Consider the following 16,490-nt stretch of genomic DNA (forward strand, 5'->3'; position numbering starts at 1 on the left):
TTATGAGCAGTGAGGCTGCGTAATAATATAATGGACATATGGATGAGAATACCAATATTTACGTGTAGTCGATACATCATATTAGACGTCTACACCAGATTGTCTTCTTTATATTGAGAGATTTTTATTGACAGACTTGAGTATGAGAGGGATGTTAAATAACAAAACATAACTTAAATGCACTGAAAACGAGAACATCAAATAAAAGCACAGTTTTTGTTGAGTGCACTTCAAATTACGTCCCTGTATATTACATTGTCTAAAAGATAAATGGCTGCAAATGATAGGCAGAACATTTACTGGAATGCAATATTTTAAAAATTCTTTAATACCTGTTGAGTACAAACAAATCACACTGGTAGATCGTTATCCTCAGATCCTTGCTCTGTACACAAAAGAAAAACATTTTCAAATTAAAAAAAAAAAATGTTGTCGAATGCACTCATGTGTGAGTGCTGAAAACATGGTGTAACAGTTTGAAGTATAAGAATCTGAAACGAAATAGACTGAAATTCCTAGTCGATGAGGGCAGACAAATTTGCTGAAATCATTTCATTTGTTGTCATTCTATTGCATGTATCAGTAATCTATGTCTGTACCGATTTTCTTGTAAGAAGTTGATAAAGAAATTCCAGAAAACAATCAAACAATATAGAAATCATGATTCTATACATGACAGATAAAGACATCCCAGACAAACCATACAATACATTTGTCAGTTGTCATAGTCAAGAGGCTATAACGAAATTCTGCCCGGATGGATGGAAATAACCTCTTCTTCATCGGTCTTTTTTTTTTCTAACCTTCATAGGTAATCGTGTGCTTCTTTAGCCGTCATAAATGCATACAGTAAATCTAACATTAGTCTGGTTTCTAGACCCTTTGCCAACTGTACTCCTTTTACATAATGCGCCCTCGTCCGTGCAGCTTTCCACACAGTACAGTCTATGAGAGAGCATACTAATATTTCATCGTTGATGGCGTTGTAGGAATGTGAGCCTAGAATGCGAACCCCTTTTCTTTTTTTTCGGGAAGCAGCAGTTGCGCTATGAGGGCAAAAATCGGGGAAATTAAAAAAGAAAAGAAAAAAGAGACCGATCTGTTTTTTTAATGCCCCACCCTAAAAAGAAGAACAAATGATAAGTTTATGAAATCGAGGATAAAATGAAAAAAAAAATCGCGGCTTTGTTTTGTGTTGTTTTGTTTTGTTTTTCTTTCATCGAGTTGTTCCGCGTAAATTAACTGCTTAAAGGGAAGATATAGTATTGGTGGAGATGAGGATTAGGCTTTTAACTACTTGCAAGATACCAAGAAATCACTAATGAAATAGCACTAAAGAAAATACCGTTTTAAGAGGAATTCAAAGTTCATTTTATGAAAATCGGTTTTGGAATGGTTGAAACATCCAAAAACAAAGTAAAACAAAGCGATCATGATATAAAACGTGGGTCGCTTTATTTTGGATATCACCCCCCCCCCCAAAAAAAAAAAAAAAAAAAAATTCATGAAATAAACGTCGGACTCATTTCATTGCTCTTTCATGTTTCATAAGAGGTTTTTCATTATCTCACAGCAAAAAAAAAAAAAAAAAATACAGACCTGAAGTTAGGTCTCAACCAAAACTATATGATCCCTTTAACAATAAAGCAATTACATACAATAATTTATCATACTGTCAAACCTGATACAGTTTTCCATTCATAACCGTGGGGATATCTGACACACTGTAGTCTATACTTTGGTCCAGGAAGAACTCAGTTATTGCTTTCCTACTGATCTCTACACCAACAACGAAATGGCCTTGTTCCCACAACCTGACGAAAAAACAGAAGAAAGATCAGCAAATTAATAAAAATTAAAGGAAACAATGCGCTTTTTCAAATGACTTCATGGAGGCACAAGCTTTGCCACATTTTTCAGAGGTTATATCCTTCTTTCAAGCCAGTTTAGGTTCTGGTTTAAATCAACTAATCTGTATAACAATAAGAATAGTCTCTCCATAGGAAACAAAGCCCAGTTATCTCTCAAACATTCTTATTCCTATGCTGTTTCTTTTTTTTTGCGAGCATGATATGTTATGTTCCCAATATACATACAATGTACTTCTACGCGACTGATTGCCAACATTAATTTGTGCTTGAGTATTTTTACAATGTGAAATAATTGCTATCTTTAATATTATTCTACGTGTAAGCAAAAGCATTGGAATAAATTGATGTTACATCCGTTTTGTTTTTGAATGCCATGACAGAGGGGAATAGGAAGATAACTCGTTTGGCTCAAAATAAATTGGAAGACGTACGTCTTATCACTACATACTAGTAGCTGATTTGGCGTTGGGTGGTAGAAGACTTAACGATGCATCATTGTATTCATTCTTCGGTATTTTTTTCTTGGTGTATTCGATTCCTTTTTGTCTTTAACGCAATTCATAATCAAATTCGTTACGACATTAATTTTGTCCTTTGAACTCCTAGTCCTTTGTCCGTTCGATGTAACGTCAAGTTTGGCCCTTTTGACAGCACAATGTTGCCCTATAATGATCTCAAAGAAAACACTCACACGCACATTGCACACACACACACACACACACACACACAAGAAACTCACCATCTCATGTCTGCAGACTTTCCACATAATGGGACAAAGATTCTGCAGATTTTCTTCCCTCGGGTTATCTTCTCTCCATATTTAATCAGATTCCTGGACAAAGTAAAAAAAAAACACACACACACATAAAACAAAACAAAATCAAAACATAACAAAACAAAACATAATGGGACAAAGATTCTGCAGATTTTCTTCCCTCGGGTTATCTTCTCTCCATATTTAATCAGATTCCTGGACAAAGTAAAAAAAAACACACACACACACATAAAACAAAACAAAATCAAAACATAACAAAACAAAACATACATCATCGTATCCTTTAATTCTCTTCATAGAAAGCACATATACGATCGATAAGATAGTTCATAAAAACATGCAGAAATATAGTACACAATACTCATAAACAAAAAGTGACCATTATAATTAAAGATACCTCCTGGGAGATCTAACATCATTTGGGTTTGTTATTATTTACAATTCGATATTTCGGTATTTCAGATAAACAAACAAACAAACAAAAACACACCAAGATTTTAAAACCTGCAGAAAACAAATAACGTGATCCATCAAAACAAGGATGGACTCCTATTAAACTGACCAATGTTCTTTAACTAATGAAGTGGTGATATTTCAAGTTTATTTGTTTTTGTTTAATAGATACTTTATTTTCTGCAAATCAATAACTCAATCAGCAAATCAATATACATATAAGTTACATAATCATGAACATGTGGGGAAATATACAAAGTAAATTCAAAACAGAGTCGTTAGACTTGCATAAACAACGATATAAAAGGAAATTAATGATATTATGATATACAATATGCATGTCTATGCAGCGGGGATTACAACAACAATTTAAGAAGCGATTATGCAGAGGGCCGCCATTGTAAGCATTGCTTGAAAAGATGACCGGCCCGAGGAAAAGGTAGGGACGTACTATACAAGATTCGTAACAATACAAATTCTGCAGCGAAGATAGCAGGGGAAAATAAACTCTGATGTGTGATGGTGTGTGCGTGCAAGTGCTTGAAAGTGCGCAAGGGCAGATAGGCTGGAATTTAGAATAATAGAATTGGTTTGCTGGAAGAGGGGACGATATGCGATGTTGCTATCGGGAGACCAACATTCTATAGTCATATAAATTATTAGTTTTTAGTTCGTATTTGAAGTATACTGTAATAATATGTGCTTCTTTAAGTTTGCTTTGAATGAAAACAAGGAGGCACATTGTTTCAATTCCTCAGGAAGTGTGTTCCATGAGTGTATCCGGACCGTGACGTTGGTATTAAATGTAAATCATGGGAACGACCTCAATGTCACAAACAGTAATACACTGACAAGCTATAGCAGAGCGCAAAACATTTGAGACTAACGTATATTTCCATTGTTCACCTGACTTTGAGATTCATCTGTTCTTTCATATTTTTTTTTGTAAATTCCTTCACTCCGCGAAAAAACAATGCAGTGTTCTCTAAAAAGTGTTAAAGGCCTAATTAACCATTTGCAGATGAAACAAGAACCAAGCATTAGTGCTTTAAAACAGTTCTGAAATGCGAGTTAGGGATATAAAAAAAAACAAATGTAAAGATTATTGAATCCTCCATGTTAAGTATATTGAAATACACAAAATGTGAACAATAGTTATAAGTAAAATGTCTCCAGACTAAACGTCTACCAATACAGTTATGGTATAATGAGAAAAATACTGATATCTCCTTATATTTTATGCTTTATAGTGAAAATGTTATGATAGGGTGTTTTGTAATACAACAGACCTACACATAGTGTATGTAATATCTTGGGGGGGGGGGGGTTTATTACTGCTCCCAAAGGTAAACACGACCTTTAATACACGTATTTCAGATTGACTTCATCCAACTATAGCAGTAAGGTAATTACGCAGTCTAATATCAACAGAATGCAAAACATTTTGAAAATATATTTTGTTGTAAGATACTATTTGGGGATTTACGGGGGGTTTTCACTTCATTTTCTCGAATTGTCTCATTCAAGTTTGTGCCTTTCGAACCAATCGCGTGCACTAGAAAGTGCAGTAAGTTCTAACCTGGTATCCGCTATTCGTTGCAAGTTTGAATAATTACTAATGAATGAATGATACCATAGGTACTAACTCTGCACAACACAACACAGTCAGCTGAAAATTGATTTCAAAGGAACATAAGCTGTGGCTATGGTGTAAATCCACATAAAAAGGAGGCAGACGTTTCACGGTACCATATATGGACAAGAGACCCGCGGAAAGTCAGGCGTAGCATGAATGCATGCAGGATCGATGATCCCCTCCCCCTCCCGGCCCCTTCTATTTTTGATTTTGGTTTGCTTTGGTTTAAGATTTTCTGCAGTTCAACACATACAAATTCAATTTCAGTTCCAAAGTATGCAAACAATAACTATAACAATTGCAATGATTAAACCAATACCAAAATACGTCACAAGTATAGAAAACATAAATACAACATAATATAATAGGCAATATCATACGATAGGCCTATAACTTAAACAGAAAATTTGAATGAAATAAGAAGCATAAATGGTAACTCATTTCCAGTAAATGAGAAAGATAATTGAATGCAATAGACCGCCGCCATCATGAGCGGTTAAATAGGCTGGAAAATGGAAGGGACCTCACAAAAATAAATGTATTCAGCGACATGACTCTATTAGGAAAACATTAAAGCAATCAAGTGCAGGGTGTTTTATGAAATTGCGGTGGTGGGTGCCATACAGAGAGCAGTTAAATCAAACAGCGGCTTAATCACGGTTGTATATAGTCTGCGTTGTTTTCATTTTGGAAGACTTTTGGGTAGACCGGGATAAAACTCTTCAAAGTCATGAGTTTTTGGAATCGTGCTTTTCCGATTTTTCTTCTCCTTTTTTTTTTCGGTTCACTTTTTTTTAAGAGCCAAAACTGTGTGGGTAGTTAGGGGAGCGGCTTCGCTCCTTTATAAGGCCTACTGACATTGTGTTGCGCGGCCCCTGATGGAACTCGCTGAAGTAAAGTTAAGTGAGTGTATGGAAAAGACTTACTCATTTACCACCTTCTTGGGGCTTGTAGGAAACCAGTTCCCTGTCTCCCACTTCTCAATCCAGGTGTTGAGGTTCTCTTCCCCGACGATTTCCATCTCTTTTTGTTACAACCAGCGTTTTACCCAACGGTGCCGATAGGGAAAATGGTGGAGAACGAGCGAGGATTGTGCGAGTTTGTTCCCGACTGAGGGTGACTATTCAATTCGCCGGTGAAAGACCACATCGTTCCTCGCAGATAACATTTCTCTCGAGCCGAACTAAATACGCCGTGCAACAATAATATTAAAAAAAAAAAAAAAAACCGAAGAAAGGTCACAAAAAGTATGATCTCAACTACAGAATAATGAATGGTTGAGCGCTCACTATTGGAAGAGAGGTCACAACATGGGCCAATCACAAAAGATCATGCACACACTAAAAAAAAATGATTCATTCTTGCACCTTTTAAGGGTGCAAAGTGATGTCACACTGGTGGCTCCCTATGGGTGTTATCTTGCACCCTCGAGAAATGGGTGCAAAAGTGGTACCTTGCGCAAGGGTATAACTTTGCAACCTGTGGGTGCACCTTTGCACCGCCAAAAAAGGTGCAACATTGCACCCTTTATTGAGGGTGCGAAGTGGTTCCCTTGGGTGCATATTTCCACCCACACTAAGTGGTGCTAAGTTGCACCCTGTTCTTGAGGGTGCATCTTTCCACCCACACTAATTGGTGCTGAGATGCACCTTTCTTGAGGGTGCGATCTTTCTCCCTTTAATTTTCGGCGCAACTTTGCACCCTCTCTTGCCTCTACTTTACACCTTTCGTGAGGGTGCAAAGAAGCACCCTAAGTTCCAAGATTGTAGCCTCTTTTGAGGGTGCGATTTTGTGCCATTTATATAGGTATAATGTTGCACCTATGTGGTGCTTATTTGATCCATGACTGCAGCAAAATTGCTTCTTTAAAGGAGCCAGTCAGTGTCACTGTCTACGCCTTTAGAGGCGCAATGTTGCCCAGTATAACCTCAAGTGAACCTTGAGATTACTGGGCAATATTGCGTCTCTAGAGGAACAGGCAGTGACACTGATTGGCTCCTTTAAAGAAGCAATTTTGCAGCAGTTATGGATGAAATAAGCACCACATATTTGCAACATTATACCTATAAGGTAAATATACTTAATATACATAACAAGGTACAATTGGTTACTTAACTACTTTGAACCTTGAATAGTGCGAACTAATGCAAGCCTGTTTGCTCAGTATATCAAACTTATGCTGTTGTTGCACTCTGCAAAGTAAATAAGATTGGTGTACTCAGTAATTTGGATCCTGTGAATCATGAAATGTGTGCGTGGAATTTGTGAGTTTTGAAATGTTAATGTAGAAGTTAACTTATAGTTGTGTTTGAATGACATGCTAAAACCAAATATTTACCCAATTACCTTTCCAATGAGGTGAGCACTATCACTATCTATCAAACAAACCCTCTAGGCAAGAGCATACATCTGCATGAAGGAAGAGGTAAAAATATGATATACATTTGTCTGGATACGTTTTATTCAAAACGTACTTGAATACGTACTTATTCACATAATCTATAAGAATAAGATATGCTTTTTGCCAGTACACAAAGCCTCAAAAAACAAAAGCATGCTACGTACATTTCTAAAGTATGCACCATATCTATATATAAAAAAAATGTAAGAGGATTTAACAAGTTGTTTGTATGCATTTAAACGAATAGGCCTACATATTTCCATGCGTACAATATTCATGTAACAGTGACGTCATCATGAATCATCAAAAAGATATGTTTCCAGCATAGACATGAATTTATCTAAAATTTAAAACATGTCTTACAATTAGGAGTTTGTTTTATAATGACGATGCCAATTGTCTTAAAGTCCTTATCACGACATGTCTTGGTGTTCACACTTATTCAAATCATGAGATTCTTGGCACTTAGATTACGACTACAATTCATTATGGTTTAGATACTTAACTGACATACGCATACCATATTCAGGTATACGGGGATTTCGATGAAAACATCTAAATACAAGGTATAATTATAATATGAAAATCGAACTTGATACCAGCCCTTATGGGCTACCAATGGAGACTAGGCAGAATCGCAGTTATCATGGTTTTGTTTTCAGATTTTGTTTTGGGTGATCAATTCGAGTCCCTCGAGCTGAGATTCCGGAACTGCAATGAGCAAATCATCATAATGACTAACAAAGTGACTGAGAATAATACATGCACCAGTTTCTGTTTCGTTGTTCTATACATAGAAAGTTGTTACGTTTTCCAATCCCCTGTAGGCACATAGGGATTTGCAGATCACCTTTGGCTATAACGCCATGGTCGCGTGCAAAATGATTGCAGCTTATCTAACTTGTAGTTTCCGAATAGGGGACTACCGTTCTTATACATATTAATCGGATGATAGACCCCGTCAAAGAGTAAATTGCGGATATCGTATACCATTGTCAAATCCACTTTTTGTTCTGTACACAGTTTCACTGGACTCTTATGAACCACTTAAGCATTACCAAATCATGGAGTATAAGAATATTCTTATGTTATTTCCTTGAAACGGCTGCATTTGTATGAGCGGGAACAGTTTGGCATCATACATGACTAAATGCATGTATTATACAAGGTTTCAGGACACTTTGAACCGTGTCCCCCCCCCCCAAAAAAAAAAAAACACAAAACAAAACAAAGCAAAACAACAACAACGAGTGAAATGTTGTATACCCTAGGCCCATTAGTGTATGATCTTTGTCCTTTGAATACATTGCCCATATTTTTCAACGAATAAGCATCTGGATGCAACGTAGGTATATATAAAATGATTTTTTAAAAGGAAAATACATTTAACCACACCAGAAATAACTATGGAACAAATAGCATAATATTGACACGTTCCCTTATTCCTAAATGACGTGACAGAAAACTTTCCTCACCGAAATCATTCTGTCGTTATTCAAGTACAAGATATTGATGATTATATACCTAGTTCGATTAAAAGTATACATGGAGTCATTGCAAAAGTATCTAATGAATAGCATGCTTCAGAACTACATCATTGTCATTTATTCTATGACGCTAATAATAGAGTAATTGTTCCGCCATACTGCCTGGCAGGTTGTAGTCCTCCTACGACGTTTGTTCAGCAAATAAGGCACAAAATAAAATTTTGCGAATTTTACACGCTGTTGCCAAAGTATCTAATCTTCTTTACCACTATTCTCAGACATAAGGTATGCTGATGCTGTATGAATTAGAAACGGAAGCTTCACAAATATTCACCATCTAACAAGGTAAAAGCGAAGTGATGTCTTGCCCACATATCGAATTTGTGATTACACTGATTTTCAAATGTAAGCTCATTGACTTTTTGACTGTTGACGGAGTCGGACTTCACCAATATCAACACTTGACAGCCATCTTTAGATGTTCTGGGGAGTGAATTTGGTGGTCATATAGCTCAAAAGTGTGGAAAGTTATTAAAAGAACACCACATTACTATGTCGACAGTGCTTACAAGGTGAGATACAAAGAAAGAGCACGAAATGACATCGTAGAATTTGACAATGACCTACAATATTTGACCTTGAACGCTGGCACCCACAATGTGGTAGAAGTAACTTCATCGAATCGTACATACATATGCAAAGTTTCATTTGGATACCTCAAACAGTACTTAAAGGGGAATGAAACCCAAATGTACCCGTGGATTGGAGCAATATCATAAGAACACATAAGTGAACATGGAAAATCGTATGATCCAGTGGAAGTTATGCATTTTTTAAAGTTTCAGTGTCACTTTCATGTATGGAAACGCATATGACGAAAATATCAAGGGAATTCCATAAAATCTGATTCTAAATGAAAAGTACAAATTCCCTCCAGTTATTTGTCGTTGCCATAATGTTAAGGGTAATATTACCCCCACCCCCTTCTGGAAGAAGTAAATCAAGTGCTCCTTTTGAAATGCTAGAAACGTGAAACTATGCCTATTTTCTTTACATTTCTTTATATAATTTTCCATGGTTGACGTCAAAGATGTAGCTTTCTCATCTCGTAATGGCGGCACTGAAACTCTAAATATATGTGTATATATAGCTCTTCAACGGATTTTCCGATATTCCTCAATTTGTGACGATGTGTTCAACTGCTAAAGTAATCTCCCTGCATTAACTTGTCCACTTGTACTTTTCGTTTCATTTCCCTTCGTGATACAACGTTGCCATAATCGATAACAGACTGATGTACGAACGGAGGGACAAGCTGAACAACATCATTTCTCTGGTGACAATTCCTTGTAAAAGTATACACCATGAAAACTTTAGGCTGGTAAACTATATCAAGACAATTATTGAACAATATTGTTAATGAAATGCCGTAGGTTTTTCTTCGTGATAGTTGCCTGTTCAGATCAAGGCTTGCAATGTACTGCTGAAGTATGCATCGGGTGTTTCTGCCTTGTCTGGGATACTGAAAGCCACAGAGCACAGCAGGCCGGAAACATTGTAGCGAAGAAAGACACGATTGTATACAGGAATTCGGGCAGATTTCACAACCATCCAGCCAAATAGTGCGCGGCATTCACAGTGAAGATTGTGGGATTTAGTCCTGTCAGGTTCTGAAAGAGATTTTGGCATGAATAAATAATGACTGAATAAAATTTCGAAGGAAATAGGTCGTTTACACTATAGGCGGTTTTGTTGCTTACATAAACTAAAAGGTTGCAACTATGACCATTGACCAGAAAATGGAAAATTAAATTGATTGCATAGATCTACTTCAGGTTTCTAACGTCTTTTGCTGAAATAATGAGAAATGGTTTTGAAATACCTGCGATATCCAAAACAGAGCAATGATAATATAATATAGGACTCACTTTTTATCACGATCGCTGCGTTTTATTTTGTTTTTGGATGGCTCATCCATTTCAAAACCAATTTTTATCAAATAATCTTTAGAATTCCTCTTAGAATGGCATACTCTCTATTATTTCATAAGTAGGTTCTTGGTATATCACAAAAAGTTAAAAGCCCAAATCCTCACCTCCACCAATACTATACCATCCCTTTAAGCTTTGATTTTGGTTTCTAAACAAATCCGGTCGGATAGATTTATTTCATCTCTTTGTCATATAAGTAAAACATGATAATGTTGCAAAGAAATATTCCTCTTATCTTTCTAGTCACAAAGCAGATGGAATTCCCGTCTCCCATAAAAAAATAAAAGTGCAGCACTTACTTTGTCACAGACATACAGCATGTCCTCTCCAGGCAGACGGGGAATTAGGAGACAGCATCCCGACATCACTAAGTTAGAGCTGAAAAAAAAAAGAATAAATGTGGAATAGCCTGAGTAAAGTCATGTTGGAAAGAAAAATGTGGCGAATTCGGACTGAGATGAAAATACACACCTTTTATGTAGGCCTGCATACATTTATGACATTGGGCATATTCAAATATTCCCACATTTTTCCTGACCAACTCAAAGTCTTCATAACATAAAATAACAAAGTAAGACAACATCAAATTACATGCCAATTTAACATCAGTTTGCTGTATATTTTACACAGTTAGGAAAGGAGTAAGACTTATAGACCTCAGCCATTCAGCCGTTGCTGAGCTTGCCACAGATGATGGTCCGGGTGCTGGCCATGGCAATGGGTGTAATGATGCCCATTATGGTTGACACCTCTAATCCTGCTACCACACACACAAAAAAGTGAAAATATAGCCCCCTCTACTTATTCATAACATTGATTTGATTTACTTTGATAATACTGGTTACAGAAAAGAAGATTACCCCCCCCCCCCAAAAAAAAAATAAATAATAATAATAATAAATAAAATAATATAAAATAAAATAAATAATATATAAATAAATAAATAAATAAAAAATGAAAAAAAAAGAAGATTCTTGCGGGGTAGAGATGCTGCCTGTATGAGTTACAATCCATCATGGAGTTTTCAGGAAAAAGTCCAAAAAAACTGAGAAGACGTAGAACGGAAAAGGCAAGAATGAATCATCGCAATAGTCCACTTGAGTAACATATCTCTCGATTATAGATGGTATCAAAAATTGCACTATAGTCTTATCAAATTTTCCGCAACCCACTAAACGGTGGCTACATTATAGTAACTGATAAAACTGCGTTCATGTGTAATAATACGCTTTAATATAATATACTTCACGGATATCACATGCTGAAAATCTAGATGAATCAATAACCTGAAAATACATATACAAGTGTACATGTATTACGGATTAATCCATTAATGAAACTTACATATTCTGTTGAGGAATCACTCTGTCCTTCAGAATTGCATATCAGTTTACGTGATCTGGAGAATGCGCGCAAATTATTGTATCTTGCTTGAATACCTGAAAAGGAAAATCAAAAGCAATACTGTCATGAGTTCAAGGCCACTGTTCATGCGTGTGTAATAATTTTGCAGAAGAGCGAACTTATGTAAATGTGACTACATAACTCTCTCCATGGCAGCTTAATGTATAGTTCAATTTTTATGCACTGCCTTGCTGCATACAGGGTGTACTTATGTCCACCACTTACACTACCTGACTACAGAGAATTATCCCAGCATAAAGATAAGCGTGCAATGTTTGCCATTATAAGTTTAGTTAGTACAATAGTCTATTTATCCATAAGTTTATCAACAATTATTCATCAACTTCAGTTCCGTTCCTTTTATTCGTTATTAATCAAATGTGGTATGGCACGACGCGATGTATTATCCTTGGGGATGTGTGTTTGTGTTGGGGGAGGGGAGGTGGCGTAAAGGTTATGTTAAGGATACACTTCCTATAGGAATATCCGATTCCACGTTTTCTTAACTATTTTGTTTTGTTGTTGATTGGTAAATATAAAGAATTACTTGAAATTTGTGATTATGTATGTGTTCACTGTATTGTGAGTATAAATTATGCTTGTATAATTGTGTATGTAGTAAAAATTAAAAAAAAATCATTTATAATGTGTACATGTACATGAATATATGTGAGTTTATGCATGTATGTAGATATTCCTATGTGCACGCCCATGTACCAACAAAAAGAATTTCCTAAATGAACAATAAATGAATTTGAAATCTGAAATCGGAATGCCATGACGTCTTTAGCAAGACATTTTATCGCTAAAGCTGCTCTAATTCCACAGAATGGTTACGAAACAAAACAAAATAGAACAGAAAACAGCACGCATAAAACTAGCCAGTTTTAACAGAACTCTAAAATGAACATTTTAATATTACTGCCTGCAAGCCTACATTATAAGACATGGCTATACAACCAAAAACATGACAGATACAAGAAATTTGATGAAGGGTAATATCGAGAGTAAGGCCTTGGTCGAGAACATTGTGGATATTTCAGATCATGCTTTACGATGATGTTTTAACTCACCATTTTCCACGTGGTAGGAATCTGCGGGGTCTTGATATTATGAAGTGGACAAAATAATTTTGAAGTCAGAGTTGCAGTAAGCCGCTATGAAAAGCCTCAGAAGAGCTGATGTGCTATGGAAATGGAATTTGCGCTAGATGCTCAGCTCAAACACGCATGAACGAGCTGTACAATGAGCCATCTGGGAGTCAACTTATGTGCACATAAGTTTGCACGACTCAACAATTCATTGAATTCATAAATTATGTTCAAGAAAAGAATGAACATGCCCACACCAGGTGACCAAACTACTGGGTCCGTGAATTGACACTCTAGGAAACATCCATGTCATTATTTTGCATCGAATGTATTCTATGGATTAATAGGTGTTTTAAAAAAATTCCACTTTTGATTCTTAATAATTCAGTAACTATATATCAGATAACAATATCATTGATATGGGAGATAGTTGTATAGTGTACAATTTCGTTGGAGGTGGTTTAAAACACAAATCAGTTTCATGAAATCCATGATCAATTTCACAGTTAGGTTACAGATTTTGCTCTATTTTCAACCCTCTGTACAAAATTTTCACTTTGCACAGGGGTCAATGGGTGTGTATGGGAGTATGTGGTTAACACCCTGACATTGGTGTTGAACAATAGCCAGGGTTTTAATGCTTTATTATTTATTCATGAGAAATTCCACTATCACAGCTAGTCGTTATTCATTCTAAAATGTGGTGTTTGCAAGCACACGGAAACATGTGCTTACATTTTTCATGTGCATGCATTTTACCCTTGGGCTTTACCGTGCATGAATCCATGAAAAAAAAGGGGGGGAAAATCAACCCTTACAAATAAATCGTGTAGTTTGCACCCTTATATATCCGCGAGTTTGCTCTCTAAATGATTTTAGTTTATCATTTCCTTTACGTTCACTCAATAAAATATGCATACATAAAATGTGACAATGGTATGAATAAAATGACAATGTGACAAACAAACAAACAAAGCAAACAAACAGCAAAAGATATCAAGTGAAGGGGTGAGTGAGAAGGCAATTGGCCTTATTTAAAACTAATCCCGGAAAAGTAAATACATTGTATATACAGAGAAAACATTGGCACACACACACACACACACACACACAAACACACACATACTCACACATACACACACATGCATACACAGACAAAAACATGGACCAGCGCATATTAGCAATACACAAGATGTCATTTTCACAAACACACCCTATCTTGCTAGTCTCTTATAAATTCGTAAAATGATATTGGTAACTTCCAGAAAACCTTTCAAGTAAAATACGTTTTAAAGCTTCCTTAAAACTTTGTACCGTTTTCTTACATTTCACATCAGAGTGGATGGAATTCCAGATTTGAGGGCCTTGAAAAAATATTGACTTTCTTTTTTCTGTCCCGAGATCGAGTCGCAACGAAAATCTTTAGCGTGTAGTAGGGTTTGATTCCATCATCGCACAGTAAGCATGCAGGGAATGCTGTGACATATTCCATTTCGATAGGTCAATGCCAGACGAGCAGTCAAGTATTCTTCGTTAGCTTGTTCGCAGACCCTTTCATCAAAGACTCAACTTCATTTAAAGATGCTCCGATGAATGATTATGAAATTATGGGAGAACATCAAGTTTTATGATGTCTTTAAAAAAACATGTACATAGTAGCACCACGACGGTATGCAATATTGTATTCAAGTGTCAATCAACACCATATGGGTCTTTCTTTGAGACTTGTTATGGGCTCAATATTGCACCTTAGCAAGAATGAACCACAAACAGGAAGATATGTCTTTGTAATGGTAATTACGTTTCGACATCCCAACCAATAAGAGATAGGTTAGGTGAATGTTAAAGACACGGGGATACACGAATAGAAATTGCTCCAAAAAAATGAAATAAAACGAACATTATTCTAATAGGCATGCCTGGGCAGTAATCTGATGTTTCTATTGATAGAGAATTCTATTTGAAGATTCATATCAGTTTGCTTTGTCAGAATCATGAGGAAAAGTGATAAAATAAACCGGCTATCCAGGGTACAGTTTAAACACTTTCACAATGAAACAGCTCTGATTAACACTTTTGCACAATGATATTTCTCTTCAGAATTGACTTTTGTTTTATATGTTTTTATCTTAAAGTATAGGATTTCATTTGAAGCAAAATATAGCCAAAATTGTGTAAACGTCCAAAATGAATCTTCAGATTGCTCAGTGAGACGGCGGCATCGAATCCCGATCAGCGAAGGCACAAATGCACCTGTGGAATTGTTTTGTATAGCAATAGAAATCTGACGACTATTTGAATAATTACATCCAGTTGGAACTTCATCTGTTAAACCTCCTAGGTTATGTGTACAATGTGATTGGTCAATACCAGACAAGCAATCAGGTATTCTACTTTTGTTTTTTTAGTAGACCCCTTTCATCATGGAGTCAACTTAATTTGAAAATATACTCTCGATGAATGATTAAAGAATATGAAAGAAATTTAAGTTTCCTGATATCAAAAAATATATGTTCATAATATCAGCACAAGGATATGTAATATTGCATTTTAGTACCGAGCAACACCATAGGATGGCCTTTGTTTTGAGACTAGTTTGGGGCGTAATATTGCACCGTCAATGACCGTGGCAAGATCGAACCCAAAATGAACCATATAAGAAGCAAAGTTCCATCATTTTCTCAAATCGTGTAGTTTGCACCCATTTTCGCGACTTCCAACCCTTCTAGCTCCCTTATTGAACCTTTTTTTCTTAGTGTGCAGGAACAAGATTTTATTATACATAAAGCTTTGCAAAACTCGCGAGCGATGAAGTATGCAGACCCTGATGTGACTGTAATTCCTTTTTCTCTCTTCATGAAATCCCTTATCGATGTTGACCTTTCCTGAGCGACGGTTGGACAACGGCCTTTGGTGAAGCTATCCGTAAAGACTAAAAACGACTGCTGGTCTTATTTTTCTGGGTCCGTTGGTTTAGGAGATCAAGACAGGCCGTGTTTCACCAAGGCAATAGTTTTAATTTTTTTAAGATTTTGATTAATACATGTAGCTCGAAATTAGACGAATTCTCATGATCGCATATTTTTACGCCAACTGTTGTTCTTATTATGACAGCTCCCAGTAATCATTCAGAACTCCGGAATCTAAACTACATTTCTTCAGACATAACTGTGCATGGGAATTGTGGGACCTAAACTTATACAAACTTTCTTACACAGCCTGGTCACTGACGTCTCGATCACGTGGGTTCCGTGAACATAAGCTATATTGTGACCACGACAAAATGAATGAGAAACAGAAAAGAGCAGTGCATGGTTGTCCCCGGTGTTTCTCGTGACCCTCTCTCTCGAGAGCATAATCATTTCAATAATAATATATCAA

At 36.2% G+C, this 16,490-nt stretch overlaps 1 protein-coding gene across 1 annotated transcript; it reads right to left on the bottom strand.

Moving 5' to 3' along the window:
• Nucleotides 1-325: 325 nt before the first annotated feature.
• On the bottom strand, nucleotides 326-5,903 carry LOC139735759 (probable thiopurine S-methyltransferase). The gene is made up of 4 exons (XM_071646510.1): nucleotides 5,662-5,903; nucleotides 2,611-2,703; nucleotides 1,682-1,814; nucleotides 326-385 (listed from the first exon to the last, which is right to left on the bottom strand). Exons 1-4 carry the CDS (start codon nucleotides 5,754-5,756, stop codon nucleotides 326-328), a joined length of 381 nt encoding a protein of 126 aa, XP_071502611.1. The 5' UTR covers nucleotides 5,757-5,903.
• Nucleotides 5,904-16,490: the final 10,587 nt, after the last annotated feature.

The sequence above is a fragment of the Diadema antillarum genome, unplaced genomic scaffold (assembly GCF_040938485.1).
Source record: "Diadema antillarum isolate AM-2024a unplaced genomic scaffold, OU_Dant_1.0 seq00000597_RagTag, whole genome shotgun sequence".
Lineage (NCBI taxonomy): Eukaryota > Metazoa > Echinodermata > Echinoidea > Diadematoida > Diadematidae > Diadema > Diadema antillarum.

What these genes read in the sequence shown, in the direction of transcription:
- LOC139735759 (XM_071646510.1), bottom strand. Translation starts at nt 5,756, where the DNA reads ATGGAAATCGTCGGGGAAGAGAACCTCAACACCTGGATTGAGAAGTGG. An exon ending in CCCAAGAAGGTGGTAAATGA is followed by an intron (nt 2,704 to 5,661) that starts GTAAGTCTTTTC and finishes TACTTTGTCCAG; the next exon opens with GAATCTGATTAAATATGGAG. An exon ending in AAGTCTGCAGACATGAGATG is followed by an intron (nt 1,815 to 2,610) that starts GTGAGTTTCTTG and finishes TTTTTTCGTCAG; the next exon opens with GTTGTGGGAACAAGGCCATT.